The following is a 19,973-nucleotide window of genomic DNA, read 5'->3' as shown; positions in this document are numbered from 1 at the left end:
ATCAATGCTGGGCCTTTGCGAAAATCCTTGTGCTACAAGTCATGTTTTATATGTTACGACTTCATTTTTCTCATTTCGTTTTTGTACAAATATCCATTTATATCCTACCAGCTTTACATATTTAGGCGTTTGGACTATAAGTCCAAAAATCTCACGTTTAGAAAGTGAATTTAATTCTGCTTGAATTGCGTCTTTCTATTTTAGTCAATCTTTCTATTTCTATATTTCTCAATAGTTTTAAGCTCAGGATCCTCATTATCTTTTGCTATTTCAATAGCAACATTATCAGCAAAATTATTGTTGACAACTATATTTTTTCGGTTCCGTCTTTTTCCTGAAGTAACATAACTTATTGAGATTTGTTCGTTATCACCATTTTCAGGTACCTGAACCTCTTCTGGGATTTTTTTATTAGTTATATCTTTGGCCTCTTCTTAGGCACTTGCCTCCACAATATTACTATCTTGAATAATTGCTCATTTTCTTTTACGAGAATTTTTATCTTTGGAACTAATTGGCCCTCCACGCTTTAGGCGTGATTACTTTCTTTTGCACTATTTGCCCTATTGGGATATAAATTCGTATTGGAGCATTTTTAGATGGTATGTGAAATTTTGTAATTCTCTTTAGGTCAATAAATGAATCTAGCAATTGATTGGTGATGTTTTGCAACTGTATGATCATTTGAACTTCTTGTTCACATTGACTTGTAAAGGATCTAATTGAGATGATGATGATCCATTCTATGTAATTTCTTTTACTAGTTGTATTTTATCTCCCCCTAATGTTAGGAATGTGGTTTCTTCAAAATGACAATCAATAAATCATGCAGTAAATAAATCTCCAGTTAATGGTTCAACATATTTAATTATAGGAGATTCATAACAAACATATATTCCCAACCTCCTTTGAGAACCCATCTTTGTACGTTGTGGTGGAGCAATTGAAACATATATTACACATCTAAAATTTCTAAGATGAGAAATATTTGGCTCCTGACCAAAAGCTAATTATAACGAGGAGTGCTTATTATAACTTTTGGCCTTAAGCTCACAAGTGCTGCTGCATGCCAAATAGCATATCCCCAAACTGTAATAGGGAGTTTTGTTCTCATAAGCAATGGTCAAGCTATTAGTTGGAGGCATTTGATAAATGATTCAGCTAAACTGTTTTTTCTGTGAACATAAGCTATATGATGTTCAAATTTTATCCCAATTGACAAATAATAATCATTAAAATCTTGGGATGTAAACTCACCAGCATTATTAAAACGAATAGTTTTGATTGCATAATCTGAAAATTGTGCTCTTAATCGAAATATTTGAGCAAGTAGTCTCGCAAACGCTAGGTTGCGAGTTGATAATAAACACACATGTGACCACCTACTAGATGCATCTATTAATACCATAAAATATTTGAATGGTCTACATGGTGGATGAATGGTCCCATATATATCACCTTGAATATGTTCCAGAAATACGGGAGATTCAATCCCAACTTTAGATAGTGATGGTCCAATCAATTTTCCTTGAGAATAAGCAACACAAGATAAATCCTTGAATTCAAGAATATTTTGGTTCTTTAACGGGTGTTCAATTGAATCCTCGATGATTCTTCGCATCATTATAGATCTGGGATGGCCTAATTGGTCATGTCAAATAGTAAAAGTATGTGGTTCTACAAATTTCTAGTTTGTAATAACATGTGACTCAATTGCACTAATATGTGTATAATATAAACCTGATGAAAAAGCAGGTAGCCTTTCCAAAACATATTTCTTTCCACATTCAACATTTGTAATATATAGATATTCAATTTTTCTCATTCATAGTCTCAATAAGATATCCATTAAGACAAATATCTTTAAAACTTAATAAATTTCTTTGAGACTTAGTGGAATATAAAGTATCATCAATGACAAATTTTGCACCTTTAGGTAATAATATAATAGCTCTTTTAAAGCCTTCAATAAGTTTTGAACTACTCGATATTGTATTAACATGGGCATTACTCATTGTCAAATGAGAAAAATATTTTTTTTGTCTTTGAGTATCATTTGTGTCGTAGCACTATCTACAAGACACATGTCTCCATTGATCTTGGGTCCATCAAAATTTTGTTGAATATTCATATTTTTCATAAAAACAAACAAAATATAATATGAGAAACATTGCAAATATTTATTAAATATATAAATTATTATTTATGTTAGAAAATAAAACATACTTAAAACAACATAAAAATGTCAAAATAAGATCAATTTTTCTAATGATTCTCAAAGAAATCTGCCACATCTAGGTGAGTTATATTATTAAGGCCATTAAATTTATCACCCTTGTAGGCATGATCAGTTTTAGTATTATAGTGAATATCTTCATCTCTTGTCTTCATTTCATCATTTTGGGATGTAAAATTTGTCTTCATATGTTTTCCCTTCTTTTTAATGGATGCTTGATAAAGTTTCACTAAATGTTCAGACGTACGACAGGTACGTGACCAATACCTTTTCATACCACATCGGTAGCATATATTCTCAACAATCTTTGAAGGATTATTTTGACCACTTCTTTCTTGTCTTTCATTGTTATGACCATCATGATAATGATTACTAGTACGTCCTCGACTACGTCCCCCACTACGTCCACGACCACAGCTGTAGCCTCTATATTTTCTATTTTCATAATTATTGTGTACTGCTACATTCACTTCAGGGAATGGTGCAGAACCAATGGGACGAATTCTATGATTTTTCATCAACAACTCATTATTTTGTTCAGCCACCAAAAGACATGAAATCAATTCAGAATATTTTTTAAAACCTTTTTCACGGTATTGCTGTTGCAGGAACTCATTAGTAGCATGAAAGGTTGAAAATGTTTTCTCTAACAAGTCTTCATCAGTTGTGTTTTCTCTATATAATTTTAGTTGAGAACTAATTTTGAAAAGCTCTGAATTGAATTCACTTACAATCTTAAAATCTTGTAACCATAAGTGTATCTAATCATAACGAGCTTTAGGGAGTATCACCGTTTTCTTATGATCAAATCATTCTTTCAAATTTTTCCACAACTCAAGAGGGTCTTTCACAGTGAGATATTCCACTTTTAATCATTCATGTAGATGATGACGGATGAAAATCATTGCTTTTGTCTTATCTTGATTAGATGCTTCTTTATCTGCTAATATAGCATTTCCTAGACCTTTAGCATCTAGGTGAATTTCAGCATCTAACACCCATGATAAATAATTCTTGCCTGAGATGTCTAAGGCCCTAAATTCAAATTTGGCAAGATTTGACATTATAATCACTTGAATCAAAATAAAAAAATTTAGTAAAATAATAAGCATTTTCAATCGTAAAATAATTCAATTATATATGCCAAATTTGCTAAATAATAATATGTATGTCAAATATTGACATAGAGAGGAATAGTTATAATAATAACTTAACACAAATTACATTAATTAAAATTTATTTTAATAAAAAATGTATATATAATTATCATTATTAGATTTGAGTTGTAAAAATAAATGTGCAAATGTTACCTAAAGCAAATATTTCATCTAGAAAATAAAATAAAAGAATTATGAAAATACGTATACCGTATATAGTTTTACGGGAGTTATACGGGCAAACTATATAAAGTAAAATGACGTGAACTTCACTATGAACTCGTAGAAATTCATACTGGTAACGTGTTATAAAATAATTAAATAAAATAACACTTAAAGTAAATAGAGAATTTTCTTGTCTCCTCTTTTCATTTATAAAAGAGCTATATATAAGTCATTAACATTCAATGCAACATAAATGAATGAAGCTTCTTTAACAGCTTCATTAACACGTATATTAAGCACATTTAATAATGAATGAGGGTTTTAACTCTTTACTTTTATAAATGTTTAAAGGTTATAGACATCCATTTAATGTATTTATAACAGTAATAAAATTGTAGATATTATTTAATCCAAATGAAAAGAAGTTATTTTAAAATAATGAAATAAGATTCAAATGTAAAAGAAATGAACAAATATTAGAACAATAAAGCTTAATGCAAATTGATATACTAAAACGTTTGATGAAAAAATAAGTAATGTATAATGTTTTCAATTCCATGAATCTTGAAGAATTTCATTTTCAATATTTAGTGATATGTTTCAAAATCTCAAGTCCTAAATTAAGTCAAATGTATTTTTTCTTTAGGGCATTTCCATTTTGATGGGCTGCAGATAATCTCTTTTTTGAATTTATCATTAAAATATTAAAATAATTTTCAAAGGCCATAAACAATACGTTGCTGTGGTGTAGTGGTTATCACGTCAGTCTTACACACTGAAGGTCCTCAGTTCGATCCTGGGCAGCAACAGAATCAAATTCCATTTTGTGGTTCTGATTCTGACATTTTTGGGTTTAAAATAGTGAAACTTTTGACTGCATCTGGGTCATCAAACCTTAAAAATCCGAATATTCCAACTTCTGGTCATCGTGTATGCGTGAGAGACACTGATACCCAATAAAATATCCAAGAAAACCTAGAAATTGGCATCTTGCATTAAGATAATTGGTTAATCTGGTTCCTTACTGTATGCTATAACTACGTAGGATACATGTTTGCCAACTTCGTCATGGACATTTTTTTCCCCTTATTTAAAGGTGTTTGTCAAAGCCGCTAGAGATAGTAACATATGAGGGAGTTGTTAAGTGGGGATGAACACAAGCTCTTAAGTTGACTTGCAACTCTCCCCATCTCTCAATATCTGAATTTCTTAAACAAATTTTGTTTGTTTTCACCAACGATGAACATTTTCCTTGTTTCTTAAACGCCATTCAAATATAAATACCAAGAGAGATAAAAAGCCGCCATCTGAGTCAAGATCCAAGCTGGCCCTCCCATAGTAAGCCAAGGTTTTTGAAAATGATTTCAGACACAATACCTTCAAGTTTCCCCAATGCATCGCAAGCTTTACCTATGTATCCTATGACTGATCATCAAAACCATATTAATGTTCCATATTCTTGTCTTGAAGCACCTGGTTCAGGCTCAGATCAGGCTCCTTCAACCTCTCTCCTCTATAACCTATCCATCTTGGAAGACAAAGTTAATCAGCTTCAATCACTTGTTAGCATCCTTATCTCCCCAGATCAAATTCACCCTGAGTCAACTAGGTCTTTAGCCATAGCAAACATGGAGTCTTTGGTTCAAGAAATCATCGGAGCCGCCTCTTCCATGGTATTGGTTTCCCAGCATATGTCTCTTGGAACCACTTCAGGTAATAATAACGCGATATCTAAACAGCCCAACTTTACCGATGACTTTGCTGGTGGCAACTTAGTTCAAGAAAGAGGACAGGGGTCTTATCCTAGTACTGATCAAACATTTAGCTGGTATGACCGGAATAGCATCCATAATAATCGAAGTTTGCAAGTTGGTAATGCTGATAAGTTGAAGGAAAGGAAAGAATTGGGTGAAATGGTTCAAAGAAGCGAAATCAGTGAAGGGTCACAAGGGGATGCAAGTACCAATTGTGATATAGTGGAATTGGATGCTGAGGACTTGTTAGCTAAGTACACACATTACTGCCAAGTTTGTGGCAAAGGGTTCAAGCGAGATGCGAATTTGAGAATGCACATGAGAGCTCATGGTGATGAATACAAGACCAACGCTGCTTTGGTTAACCCCATGAAGAGTCAAGAGGGAAGTAATAATGGCATGGGAAACTGTTCGATGAAATTCCCAAAGAGATATTCATGCCCTTATGAAGGGTGTAGGTGGAACCAGAAACATGCCAAGTTCCAACCCTTGAAATCCATGATCTGTGTGAAGAATCACTACAAGAGAAGCCATTGTCCCAAGATGTATGTGTGCAAGCGTTGCAACCGGAAGCAGTTCTCGGTGCTGTCGGATCTCCGAACTCATGAAAAGCACTGTGGTGATCTTAGGTGGCAATGTTCTTGCGGAAACACATTTTCTAGGAAAGATAAGCTTATGGGTCACGTTGCTTTGTTCGTTGGACACCGTCCAGTTGTTGCTCATTCCTTACACTAAGCCACACCACTTCAACCAGATGATATAGGAGGTAACATATGGAATACTGGCTTTTCTTTCTATTTAAAGTAAAGAGATTATATAATAATATTATAGTAATTCTACACAGCTACATTTTAAGTATCATTGAATAAATGGTGGTTAAACATGTATTAGATGATAATGTAAAAAAAACATATATTAGATAATAATGCACTAAAAAATAATAGAGTGGAGTTAAACCTGATAAAGGTACATTATATTTTTTAGAAAAACCTTTAATCAATTAAATAAAATTAATGGAGTGGAACTAAACCTGATAAAAGGTATCACTATATCTCTAACGATTTTTAAACTTATTTATCTTAAAATTTTGTGTTAATTAATTAAATAAAAGTAATTAACAATGACACTAATTCAAATATTGTATTGTAATGATAAAAGAAATTATAATTAGAGTTTAGGACTTAAAGGTTTAAATCTTACACTATATTTAGTAAGAGGGAATGAAATATTCAATATCCTTCTATACAATGCAATTGGTTCAATAAAATTTTATCACACACATTAAACTATTTCATGCTTATCACGTGAAATTGTCTAATAAGCATTCAACACTCAACCATAAACATGGCAAAAGTAATTATATTCACAAAATACCCTTCACAATTTGTTAAATTACATGGTATTGTTTTCACAAATTCAGTAAACACAACAATTAACTATCAATATGGGTAAATTTCTAAGATGAAAAACTCAGCTCAATTAGTAAAATATGTCTATTTAGCCAAATAGGTAGTTGTTTGTTTTTAAATTTAGAGAACATTATCTCTTCAAAAACAACTTATTTCAATTCCTTTCTCTTTAAGTTTAGCTGGGCGTGCTTTCTACATAGTTGACAGGAAAGCACGTTCAGCTAAACGCACTTTTTATTTAAGTCGCATTTTCTAATTTTTTAATATAATTAATTTTTTTGGTTAGATGCTTAAATGTTAGTAGTTTTTGTCCTTGAGTCCTAGGATCGATTCCTCTTCCACTCACATTTGTATTTTTTTATTTCATGTTGGTTTAAACTTTTTTTATTTTTAATTAACATTTTTAACATATCAACTCATTAGGTTAAATGGTTAAATAATAATGATTTCATCCTTGAATCCTAGGTTCAATTCCACTTCTAATTTGTATTTCATGTTGTTTCAAGTCTTTTTTTTTAATTAATAAATATATTGATTTCATTTTTATTTTTAACTCATATTTTTAATTAATAACTATTTTATTTATAAAATCAAATAATTATTATAAATATCATTATTTTTAGTAAATATAATTTTTATACGTGTAATATTTATTTTTCAATCTATATCATGAGTGTAGTAAATTTTAGTATTATATATTTTTGTATGTGTATTTAAAATATTTTACATATAAAAATATTTGAAATATTTTACATATAAAAATAACAATTATATTTGAAATAATTATTTCATTTTATAACATTAGAAATCACCAAACCCACAGTATACATGGAGAAAATAAATATTTGACATATAAATATTATATATAAAGAAAAATATATCAAAAAATTAGTTTGTTTATATTATATATATAAAGGAGTTATTAATTTCAAATATTTTTAATGTAATGGTATATGTAAAATATATATTTTTAATATATATTTGTATTGGTTTCCCAGCATATGTCTCTTGGAACCACTTCAGGTAATAATAACGCGATATCTAAACAGCCCAACTTTACCGATGACTTTGCTGGTGGCAACTTAGTTCAAGAAAGAGGACAGGGTCTTATCCTAGTACTGATCAAACATTTAGCTGGTATGACCGGAATAGCATCCATAATAATCGAAGTTTGCAAGTTGGTAATGCTGATAAGTTGAAGGAAAGGAAAGAATTGGGTGAAATGGTTCAAAGAAGCGAAATCAGTGAAGGGTCACAAGGGGATGCAAGTACCAATTGTGATATAGTGGAATTGGATGCTGAGGACTTGTTAGCTAAGTACACACATTACTGCCAAGTTTGTGGCAAAGGGTTCAAGCGAGATGCGAATTTGAGAATGCACATGAGAGCTCATGGTGATGAATACAAGACCAACGCTGCTTTGGTTAACCCCATGAAGAGTCAAGAGGGAAGTAATAATGGCATGGGAAACTGTTCGATGAAATTCCCAAAGAGATATTCATGCCCTTATGAAGGGTGTAGGTGGAACCAGAAACATGCCAAGTTCCAACCCTTGAAATCCATGATCTGTGTGAAGAATCACTACAAGAGAAGCCATTGTCCCAAGATGTATGTGTGCAAGCGTTGCAACCGGAAGCAGTTCTCGGTGCTGTCGGATCTCCGAACTCATGAAAAGCACTGTGGTGATCTTAGGTGGCAATGTTCTTGCGGAAACACATTTTCTAGGAAAGATAAGCTTATGGGTCACGTTGCTTTGTTCGTTGGACACCGTCCAGTTGTTGCTCATTCCTTACACTAAGCCACACCACTTCAACCAGATGATATAGGAGGTAACATATGGAATACTGGCTTTTCTTTCTATTTAAAGTAAAGAGATTATATAATAATATTATAGTAATTCTACACAGCTACATTTTAAGTATCATTGAATAAATGGTGGTTAAACATGTATTAGATGATAATGTAAAAAAACATATATTAGATAATAATGCACTAAAAAATAATAGAGTGGAGTTAAACCTGATAAAGGTACATTATATTTTTTAGAAAAACCTTTAATCAATTAAATAAAATTAATGGAGTGGAACTAAACCTGATAAAAGGTATCACTATATCTCTAACGATTTTTAAACTTATTTATCTTAAAATTTTGTGTTAATTAATTAAATAAAAGTAATTAACAATGACACTAATTCAAATATTGTATTGTAATGATAAAAGAAATTATAATTAGAGTTTAGGACTTAAAGGTTTAAATCTTACACTATATTTAGTAAGAGGGAATGAAATATTCAATATCCTTCTATACAATGCAATTGGTTCAATAAAATTTTATCACACACATTAAACTATTTCATGCTTATCACGTGAAATTGTCTAATAAGCATTCAACACTCAACCATAAACATGGCAAAAGTAATTATATTCACAAAATACCCCTTCACAATTTGTTAAATTACATGGTATTGTTTTCACAAATTCAGTAAACACAACAATTAACTATCAATATGGGTAAATTTCTAAGATGAAAAACTCAGCTCAATTAGTAAAATATGTCTATTTAGCCAAATAGGTAGTTGTTTGTTTTTAAATTTAGAGAACATTATCTCTTCAAAAACAACTTATTTCAATTCCTTTCTCTTTAAGTTTAGCTGGGCGTGCTTTCTACATAGTTGACAGGAAAGCACGTTCATTAAACGACTTTTATTTAAGTCGCATTTTCTAATTTTTAATATAATTAATTTTTTGGTTAGATGCTTAAATGTTAGTAGTTTTGTCCTTGAGTCCTAGGATCGATTCCTCTTCCACTCACATTTGTATTTTTTATTTCATGTTGGTTTAAACTTTTTTATTTTTAATTAACATTTTAACATATCAACTCATTAGGTTAAATGGTTAAATAATAATGATTTCATCCTTGAATCCTAGGTTCAATTCCACTTCTAATTTGTATTTCATGTTGTTTCAAGTCTTTTTTTTAATTAATAAATATATTGATTTCATTTTTTATTTTTAACTCATATTTTTAATTAATAACTATTTTATTTATAAAATCAAATAATTATTATAAATATCATTATTTTTAGTAAATATAATTTTTATACGTGTAATATTTATTTTCAATCTATATCATGAGTGTAGTAAATTTTAGTATTATATATTTTTGTATGTGTATTTAAAATATTTTACATATAAAAATATTTGAAATATTTTACATATAAAATAACAATTATATTTGAAATAATTATTTCATTTTATAACATTAGAAATCACCAAACCCACAGTATACATGGAGAAAATAAATATTTGACATATAAATATTATATATAAAGAAAAATATATCAAAAAATTAGTTTGTTTATATTATATATATAAAGGAGTTATTAATTTCAAATATTTTTAATGTAATGGTATATGTAAAATATATATTTTAATATATATTTACATATTTATTATTTGATTTTATGAATAAAGGAGTTATTAATTTAAAAAATTTGAGACAACATGTATGAATGTGTTTAGAAGAGGAATTGATTTTGGGACTCAAGGATCAAATCATTATTATTTTTCCATTTAATCAAGAGAACTAATCTATTAAAAACATTAATTAAGAATAATAAAAAGCTTTAAATAACATAAAATAAAAGATACAAATGTGAGTGGGAGAAAAATTAAACATGAGACTCAATGATAAAACCACTAACATTTAACCATCTAACCAAATAAACTAGTTATATTTAAAAAGTCAAAAAATGTGGCTTAAGCTGGACGCGCTTTCCTATCAACCATATACAAAACTTGTCTAACTGAATGTGCTTTCACACACTCTCTAAAAATGGCCTATTTTGTCAATTAATTTTTTTTTCCACATATTTTATCAATTTAGCCGAAAAACTCAATTGTCGTTAGTCATAGATGGTGGCACCATCCCTAGGGTTTGCAAATATGCATTGGATGCTTAGATGCCTGAATGAGAGGCATGCTTAAATGTTAGAGAGAGAGATCGTGAGGCACAAAGATGAATACTTTCGGGTTTTCATGTTGGTTGGGTAAAAGAGAAAGGATAAATCAACAAAGTGAAGAAAAAAAAAAGTAAATAAAAATTTTGCTAGAAAATGAGAAGAGAGAGAAGTAGGGAAGAAAGAATCAAGAAATAGACAAAAATATCCAAAGATGGTCTAAGATGAAAAACTATCAATATGGGTAAATTTCTAAGATGAAACACTCAACTGTTGTTAGTAAAAAATGGCGGCACCATCTTTAGGGTATGCAGATGTAGGTTCTATCTTGAATCCGATCAAAATTAAAATCAATGATAAAATATGTGTTTGGATTCAAGTATAACATTAAAGATGAATTGAAGAATAATAAAAGAAATTGCCATTAAGAATATTAAATTAAAACTTGTATAAAATACAAAAAATTCAATTATTTAAGCATTATGAAATTAATAAATAATTGAAATTTACTATAATTTTTAATGGGAATGAAGCTAAAAAACTTGTTACACCAAAATTCAAACTCATTCTTACACAAAATTGAGGTTTAATTTACAAATTCACTTGTGTAATAATGTAACGTGTGGGTATATGAATTTGAACTTTCTAACCTTATCCTATTTATTTTAGTATTTTATTAAAGTTTGAAATTATTTTATAAGTTTATCACCTTGATTCTATTTTATCAAAAAATGATAAGGATTCCTTCTCTCTCTCTCTTTTTTTGTCCATTACTTAGTATATTATACTTATTTCGACTTTTTTATATTTATTGAGAGAATAGAATGACAATAATGGCAATGTATCGTAAAAAAAAATAGAACATATAGATTTTACGTGACAACCCTTTCGAGAAAAAATCATGGGCAGAGAAAAAGAAAATTTACTATATCAAATTCGAATAATTACAAATAGTATAGACTATATCTATTTATAGGTTTAGAAAACCATATTCTAATCAACATCTAATTGAAGTAATACAGTAAGATTGAAACACCTCATTCAAATTAATATCAAACAGAGGAAGAAAACTTCTATACGGTTGCTTCTTGTGCAGCTTGTACTGTACCGAGGGTGCTGCCCGATTGCGACCCCAATCCAGTATCTTGCTTATTGGGGATTCACGACGGGATGCGGCTCTCAACCTTTGCCCTCATGGATCCCCCTATTTTGAATAAGAATATAGGTCACAACTCTAACACTTATTATATAATAGAATAAGTAAATCGAAAAAATAAAGGGTTCTGACAAATCTGAAAAAATGAAATTAAGAATAGAAATATTTAACGAACGAGTCTTAGAATTGTTATTATTTTTCAACACAAGAAAAAGAATTTTACACCTCTTTTTCTTGCGTCGAAGGTTAGGAAGACGTAGAATAGCCCTATAATTATTTGTTCCCCTCATTTATCCTTCTTTCTTATTCTCCACTTATTTTATGTTTAATATCTAATAAAATAAAATTTAAAAAATAAAACACATTCTATAACATTTATATCTCACACTACAACAGAAATATAATTACACCCCTCCAATTTAGATTGAAAAAAGGAGGTAAAATACAATATACATATTTTGTATAAAATAGGAGGTTGCTCAAAGCCTTTCTTAGCCAAACTATGTATCACATCGTTGGCTGCAAACCACCACCCGCCATTGTCTATCCTTTAAAAGGTAACTCTTTAAATGCCGATATGTACAACAAGAACTATGAATCATTATTGATTTTGTTCAGCATTTAGAAGGGCTTTTCTTTTGAATAATTAAGTTTCAGTAAGTTATCATACCATCTATATTTCTATGTGCAGGCAATTTGGTGTGTTTTCGTTTCAAAAGGATTGGAGTTTGATATATACAAATGTTTGAAGGAAAGAATCATGCGTCTTCATGTTAAATTATAGAAATAATTACGTATGTATAATTTTAAATTATGTTTTGCTTACTAAACTTTAATTATTCATTCAAAATTAAAAATAAAGTATGATAACGAAAATATAATATAAATCATACATAAATAGTCATTTATGTAATATTAAAATTGGAATTTTTTATACAAAAAATTAAGATTTTTAAACCTAATACTATAATATCATTATTTTTTAAAAATACACAAAAACATTTCAAAAAACAGCATAAAAACTTTATAACATTCCCAATCACTCATAATATAATAAGTAATTTTAATAAATAAAAACAAGAACAACTGTTGAATTTTGTTAGGGCTATGTATTCAAAAAATAGTAGTTTTCCAAAAATATCATTCTTGTTATTCTACTTAAAATTTTTTTTAATGATCTATTGCTTCAATTCTATTGTATCTATCCGTTAAACCCGTTGTTGCTTTGAAGAAAAAAATACTGGGAAGAGTGTATCTTATTTTCCTATATATTATTCCTAACTTATATTTATTATAATACAAATTATAAAAAATTAAATATTTATATATATATATTACTTCCTCAATTATTATAATATTTTTGTAATGGTAGGAATTTTGAAAAAAAATATTGTAAACATAATTCAGGGTTTATTCGGTACCAACTGTAGGCTTAGCAGCAATAACTGAATTATTAGAATTTTACACGCCACGTGGAGAAACACAACTGGATTCTCACAATTAGATCCCCGTAAGAATTCGCCCGCGAAACATACGGGTTGGGCAAAATTTTAAAAAACGCAGTCGAAACAAAATCCCCCGCTTTAAATTACAAATAAAGTAACTTCTTATAGATTAAAGACGAACGGGAAGCGATCCTCTCCGTCCAATTCCACCCTGTCAAATCCAACGACCCATACTTCCCACGTCACCGATCCTCGCACACGAAAGCTAACCAATCGAATCTCTCCCTTCTCCCGTATATATTCATATTCACCCTTCACTTCTCTCATTCACCACTGACTGCACTTTCTAATCTTTAGAAATCACAACTAGTTTCCAATGGCACCCAAAGCCGAGAAGAAGCCAGCAGAGAAAAAGCCAGCCGAGGAGAAAAAAGCCGAGAAAGCCCCAGCTGAGAAAAAACCAAGAGCCGAGAAGAAGCTCCCTAAAGAAGCGGGGGACAAGAAGAAGAAGCGAAGCAAGAAGAGCATCGAAACCTACAAGATCTACATCTTCAAGGTGCTGAAGCAAGTCCATCCTGATATCGGCATTTCCAGCAAAGCCATGGGTATTATGAACAGCTTCATCAACGACATCTTCGAGAAGCTGGCTCAAGAATCTTCGAGGCTCGCACGCTATAACAAGAAGCCCACCATCACCTCCCGTGAGATCCAGACTGCCGTAAGATTGGTCCTGCCTGGGGAGTTGGCCAAGCACGCTGTTTCCGAAGGGACTAAGGCTGTTACTAAGTTCACTAGTTCTTAGTTTCCGTAAGTCTAAAATGTCAAAGAATTGTAGTTTTGTATAATTTATTTTATTTGAGAGTTGCATTTAGTTAGTTTAAAATATATTTTTCATGCCTTTTGATTAGTAGAAAAGGTTGGTCTCAAAGAAATGAAAGGTGGATTTTATTATTAATATTAAAAACCATTTCGGCCTTACATTAGTGGATTTCCAAGTTAAGATATTTTAAAAAAATGAAATTTATGATATTTTTATTTTGTTATATAATAAATAGACAAAGAGTAAAGAATAAAAGAGTGTATTTTATTAATTAATTGAAATTATTTATAATCTTTTTTAAGTTTATATTTATAGATATAAAAAGTATAACTTTTAATTATTATTAGAATTTAAAGTTTATTAAAATTTATTTTGATATTGATAAATATCTATTTAATAAAATATTCATAATACTTCTCATAAAATGTTTATTGGTAGATAATATGTTTTGTTAAAACTTTACTAAGATAAAAATTTTGTAAGAAAAAATTTCTATTGAAGAAAAAATAATACATATATTTATAATATGCATAACATGTTATTTCGTTAAAAATTTTATCGGAAAATTTAATGAGATAAAACATTGGTTAAGGGAAAAATAGTACAATCGCATTTATTTTCTCTCATAAAAACATCACATACTTTCTCATATTCTATGTATTTAATCTTGAATACTAGTTTTTCAAATAACTATTTGAATATATTTGTTAAACATTTATATCACAATTCTTTTGAAAGTCATGAGAAAGGAAAAATTTAGAGAAAATATATTTTAATTTCTTCAAAAGTTTTAACAATAATAATAGTAAATTTTAATCATAATTCTTCTATAAAAATACAAATAAGTATTTTGGATCATTTTATAATCATCCTTCAACTACTATCTATTATGTCAAATTTACCACATGTTCAAATTATTTCAATTCGTATAAATGAACAATTTCCTAACAATTTCAATATACTTCGGCATTTTAAATCCTTGAAGGATTTTAATATAAATTTTACTATATAGTGATTTATAAAAGGTTATACCAATCATTAGATACAAGTTAATTTTTTTATAAACTGTTAGTTTAATAATATATCTAAATGTTATTGCATCCACCATAAAAGAATATTATATCTTTTCATAATCAATGCCAGGGTTTAGCAAAAAACTTTATATTTTTATTCCGTTTTTGCAAAACTACTTCATTTGTACCCTCATTGGCTTTATACATTTAAGTATTTGAACTACTGGTCCAAAAACTCCACGAATTTAATTGTACTTGAGTTGCGTTTTTCTATTTTGAACAATTCATTCCATATATATATTTCTCAATAGATTTATTCAAGATTCTCTTTTTATTTCAATATTTCAACAATAATTTTGCATGCAAAACTATTGTCGACCACTTTTATTATCAGTTCGACATTTTCTTAGATTGACATAACTTATCGAGATCTCCTATTTTCATTATTTTAATATTGAGTTTTAAGTACTTGAATACCTTCTGGAGTTTTACTTATTAGTTATTTCTTGGGTCTCTTTTAAAACACTCTCCTCTACTATATGACCATCTAGAAGAATTTTCATCTTTGGAATCGATTAATCTATTATTTATTCTAACTTACTGTCCTTCTGGGACTTTGATTCAAATTAAAATATTGGATGATGTATAACACTTGGTTATTCTCGTTAAGTTTGTAAATACATTTGACAGTTAACTTGTAATGAGTTATCCTTGTTGAACTTCTGGTTCAAATTACTCTCCCCTAACTCATTACAAGTTATTATTTCTTTCCCCATAATGTCGGGAAAACTATCGAATTAAAATGATAATCACAAATCATGCCATAATTGAATCTCCAATACATTCAAAACATCTAAAAATACAAATAGACTTGTAATTAATATATATTCTCAACTTTTTTTGAGGATTCACTCATCTTTGTGCGTTGTGGTGCAGTAATTGCAACATATACGCACATACAAAAATTTAAAGATGGGAAATATTTAGCTCTTGATCAAAAAGCAATTGTAATGGGGAGTATTTGTAACTTATTTGCTTGATGTGTAGAATACGTAAATCAATATAATCTTATATTGAAAGAGGAAGTTTAGTTCTCATAAGTAATGGTTTACACATTAATTAGAGGCATTCAATTAATAATTTCTCTAAACCATTATGCACATAAACAACAAACTTTTATAATTTTTTTTCAAATTCAATTAATAAACGACTGAGATATAAACTCATCAATATTAGCAAGATGAATTATCTTAATTGTATGATCTGAAATTAATTATTTAAACAAGCAATCTTATAAACGACAGGTTGGAAATTGATAACACATACGTAATTATTTTGTAAATGCATCTATCAAAATCATATAATATCAAAACCATCCTCATAGTGGATGAATGGGACCATATTCATTTTAGAAATGCAAAACATTAAATCTCAATTTTAGCTAGTGAGTTTCTAACAATCAATTTTCATTGAGAACAAGCAACAAATGAGAATTCTTTAAATTAAGAAATTTTCTGGTTCTTTAATGAATATCCATATGAATTCTCAATTAATTTCTGCATCATATATAATCCAGGATGGTCCAACTAGTCACATCAAGTAGTAAATGCATTTGTATCAGTAAACTTCTGGTTTACTTTAATATGCATCTTAATTGTACTAATAATGCTAATATAAATTGTAACAAATTAATAATTTTACTGTCATTTCTTTTACTTTATATCTACATATAAGTACTATTGTGACATTTATTATTGGAAATGTCTAAATCAATGTGAAGTCTATAATGCCACTAAGTTAATAAATATAATTTTCAAATAATTACATGCAATATTCGCTTCAGGGAATATGCTAAAATTTTCAAATGTAAGGCATTTGGTCCAGTGGTATGATTCTTGCTTTGGGTGTAAGAAGTCCCAAGTTGGATTCAAAATACTTTTAAAACCCTTTTAACAAAAATTTTGCATAATCAGTTAACTACTAAGAATAACTGCCTAGGTCATATATAGAAACAAGCCTATATTAAATATATCAATAAAAGTCACATCTCAAACATAAAAATCTAACATAATGAAAAACTAACAATTTTTTCATAACCATTATCATAAACATATATGAAATTTAATTCAAAATCCAACCATTCAAGCTCATAGAACTTTTCATTTACAATTGCTCATGTCATTTATCTAAATAATTAATAAATGAAATAATATAAAACGTATGAACTACTACCTTTAACAATGCTTTGAATTAAATCAAATTTGAATAACCATAAAATTCATTGGTTTGTTAACATAAATTTGCATACTAGATATGTTTTAATTAAATATATTATTTAATTATAAAACCCACTATAGCGACATAAATAAATCAGTTAATATTCATTTTCATGAATAATGATATGCATAAAATAATATGCAACCCATAGAATCAAAACTTAAAAAAAAAACATCTCAAATATTTAAACTGTAATGACCCGAATTTTACGGTTATCGAAAAAGTGTATTTTCGGGTCTCCGTTCCTGAAAAATGATCCGTAAATATTTATCAAAAATATTTACAAAGTTAATTGAGTGGTTAATTAGAGTTTAATTAAGTGAATTTAGCTTAATTAAGGATAATTGGATAAAATGATTAAATTGAATAAAGTATGAAAGTTTAATTATAGATTAAAGAGAATAAAAAAGACCAAAACGGAAATTATGCCATTTAGCATAAGTGAGGCTGCATACAAAGTAAAAATCTAAAATTTTTACTTAGATTTTAATTATAATATATATATATATATATATATTAGTAATAAATGATATTAAATTAATTTATTATAATTATATTATAAGATATTTATATGATAAATAAATTAAATTGTGATAAGTGTGTGATAAAATAAAATACATGTGTAATAAATATTATACATACATTTGTAATAAATGTATGTATTTATTTATTATTTAAGTAAATATTAATGTTATTGTTATTATTAAATTGATATTATATTATGAAATAAATTAAATAAAGATAAATTTATGGTAAATAAAATATACAAGTGTAATACATATATTTGTACAATTTTAGTATATTTTATTTAATTACTTTCTATTTAAATAGATTTTATATGAAATAAATAAAATAAATAAAAGAAAGACAAGTGTATAAAAATAATTTGGTACAAGCGTAATAAATATTATACATATATTTGTAATACATGTATGTATTTGCTTATTATTTAAATAAATATTAATGTATTTATTATTATCAAATTGATATTATATGGTGAATAAATTAAATAAAGATAAATGTGTGGATATGATTTGATACAAGTTCTCATAAATAATATTTTTCCACGTAATTTTAATTGAGAACTTATTCGAATCTTGTAGAGTGATACTCATAGTTTAAAAATAAATTTGCAATTTCAGTGCATCCAACGATATCGAGCTTTAGATAGAATTATCATATTCTATTGCTCACAAATTGATCTTTTAGAGTCAAATATTTTGCTTTCAATCTCTTAATGGAGACGATGACAAAAGAAAACCACAAAAATAATCATAATCAATTTAATTTAATAACAAGAGTAATCAATAATTAAATCATTGCTTTTTACATCCTTTCAAAATAGATATTTATAACAATAGCATATTAAATATAATCTTTTCTTCATTCACAATCTCAATATGATATCCATTATAATGAATATAATTAAAAACTAATGCATTAACTATCACAAGGTATTAATATATTAGCCTTAAAATAAGAAAAGCTAATATAATTTATAGACATAAGAAGTATAAATGAAGTAGAGATCTACTTCTAATCATTATTAAATTTAAAATATATCAAAATTTATCTTGATATTAATAGACATTCACTTAATAAAATATTAATAACAATTTTCATATTTTTCCCCAGAGACTAAGTGCCTTTTTTTTTTAGGAATTTTATAAGATATCTCATATTTTTACAAGCAATCAAAGATGTTTAGATGTTTTTCCTACGTTTAATTTTTAATCTAGGTAAAGTTTGTTGTTTGTGAATTTTTGTTTTACATATAACAATAGGGAAAGATATTTGATTCACTCTTAGTGTACAAGTTGTCCTTTTATCTAATTAATTAAAAATTAAATATTTACAAAAATATTCAATTTTTGATAAAATGGAAAGTGAGAAAAAAATTTGCAGACATTGTCATGCTGAAAGGAAAAAATGTAGAGAAAAAAATGGGGAGAGAGATTGACTTTTTTTTATATATATATTTGGGGAGTGTATCATCAATTGAAGATTTCTATTATGTATTGTTAGTCATACATTAACGGTGTTAAATTATATACTTTCACAACAACCGCAAAGGTTAAACTGTTAAGGGGCGAAGGTGCCAATTATATTTTACATGAGTAGGTGGCAATCTTTGTGGACCAAACCTTATATCACAAGAACCTAAACATTGGGGCATGAGATTCCCGTTGGAGCCATTCGAAGCTCGGCTTAGTGTTGTTTGGTCTAAAGCTCAGATAAGAGAAGTCATTGTCATTTTTGCACAATTAATAATAAAATTAAACAACTCCAGTGTATTTGATTGAGGATGGCTGAACCTAATCTTACTTAATGCAACGATAGACCTGATTCAAGCAGAATATGAATTTACTGGAGAAAATATTTTTCAAAATACATTAGCAAATTGTATAGTTTGATTAATCCAAATTTAGTTAGTATTATTGCACGTGGAGAATTTTCATAAATTATGAAATTAGTTAGGTAAATTTTGTAAAAAAACGACAATAGTACAGATAAATAAATTTTGAGTAATTTTAATACAAATATTAGTATGATAAAACCGAAAGGAGTTGTTTTAAGTTATA

At 28.2% G+C, this 19,973-nt stretch overlaps 3 protein-coding genes and 1 non-coding gene across 4 annotated transcripts; all 4 read left to right on the top strand.

The window, feature by feature from the left end:
• The first annotated feature begins 4,294 nt into the window (after positions 1 to 4,294).
• Positions 4,295 to 4,367, top strand: TRNAV-UAC (transfer RNA valine (anticodon UAC)). The gene has a single exon. It is a non-coding gene; the product is annotated as a tRNA-Val (tRNA).
• Positions 4,368 to 4,916: 549 nt separating this feature from the next.
• LOC108451367 (protein SENSITIVE TO PROTON RHIZOTOXICITY 2-like) lies at positions 4,917 to 6,047 on the top strand. The gene has a single exon (XM_017749061.1). The coding sequence runs from the start codon at positions 4,917 to 4,919 to the stop codon at positions 6,045 to 6,047; it is 1,131 nt and encodes a 376-aa protein (XP_017604550.1).
• Positions 6,048 to 7,943: 1,896 nt separating this feature from the next.
• LOC128280466 (protein SENSITIVE TO PROTON RHIZOTOXICITY 2-like) lies at positions 7,944 to 8,519 on the top strand. Its single transcript, XM_053018615.1, has one exon. It carries the CDS (start codon positions 7,944 to 7,946, stop codon positions 8,517 to 8,519), a length of 576 nt encoding a protein of 191 aa, XP_052874575.1.
• A 5,062-nt stretch (positions 8,520 to 13,581) lies between these two features.
• Positions 13,582 to 14,245, top strand: LOC108453034 (histone H2B-like). The gene has a single exon (XM_017750915.2). It carries the CDS (start codon positions 13,658 to 13,660, stop codon positions 14,081 to 14,083), a length of 426 nt encoding a protein of 141 aa, XP_017606404.1. The 5' UTR covers positions 13,582 to 13,657; the 3' UTR covers positions 14,084 to 14,245.
• The last annotated feature ends 5,728 nt before the right edge of the window (positions 14,246 to 19,973 follow it).

Source organism: Gossypium arboreum, chromosome 9 (genome assembly GCF_025698485.1).
Source record: "Gossypium arboreum isolate Shixiya-1 chromosome 9, ASM2569848v2, whole genome shotgun sequence".
In the NCBI taxonomy this organism is placed as follows: Eukaryota; Viridiplantae; Streptophyta; class Magnoliopsida; order Malvales; family Malvaceae; genus Gossypium; species Gossypium arboreum.
This window is presented reverse-complemented; position numbering and strand designations above follow the sequence as displayed.

Coding starts and splice junctions, on each gene's coding strand:
- LOC108451367 (XM_017749061.1), top strand. CDS start 4,917: ATGATTTCAGACACAATACCTTCAAGTTTCCCCAATGCATCGCAAGCT.
- LOC128280466 (XM_053018615.1), top strand. CDS start 7,944: ATGGTTCAAAGAAGCGAAATCAGTGAAGGGTCACAAGGGGATGCAAGT.
- LOC108453034 (XM_017750915.2), top strand. CDS start 13,658: ATGGCACCCAAAGCCGAGAAGAAGCCAGCAGAGAAAAAGCCAGCCGAG.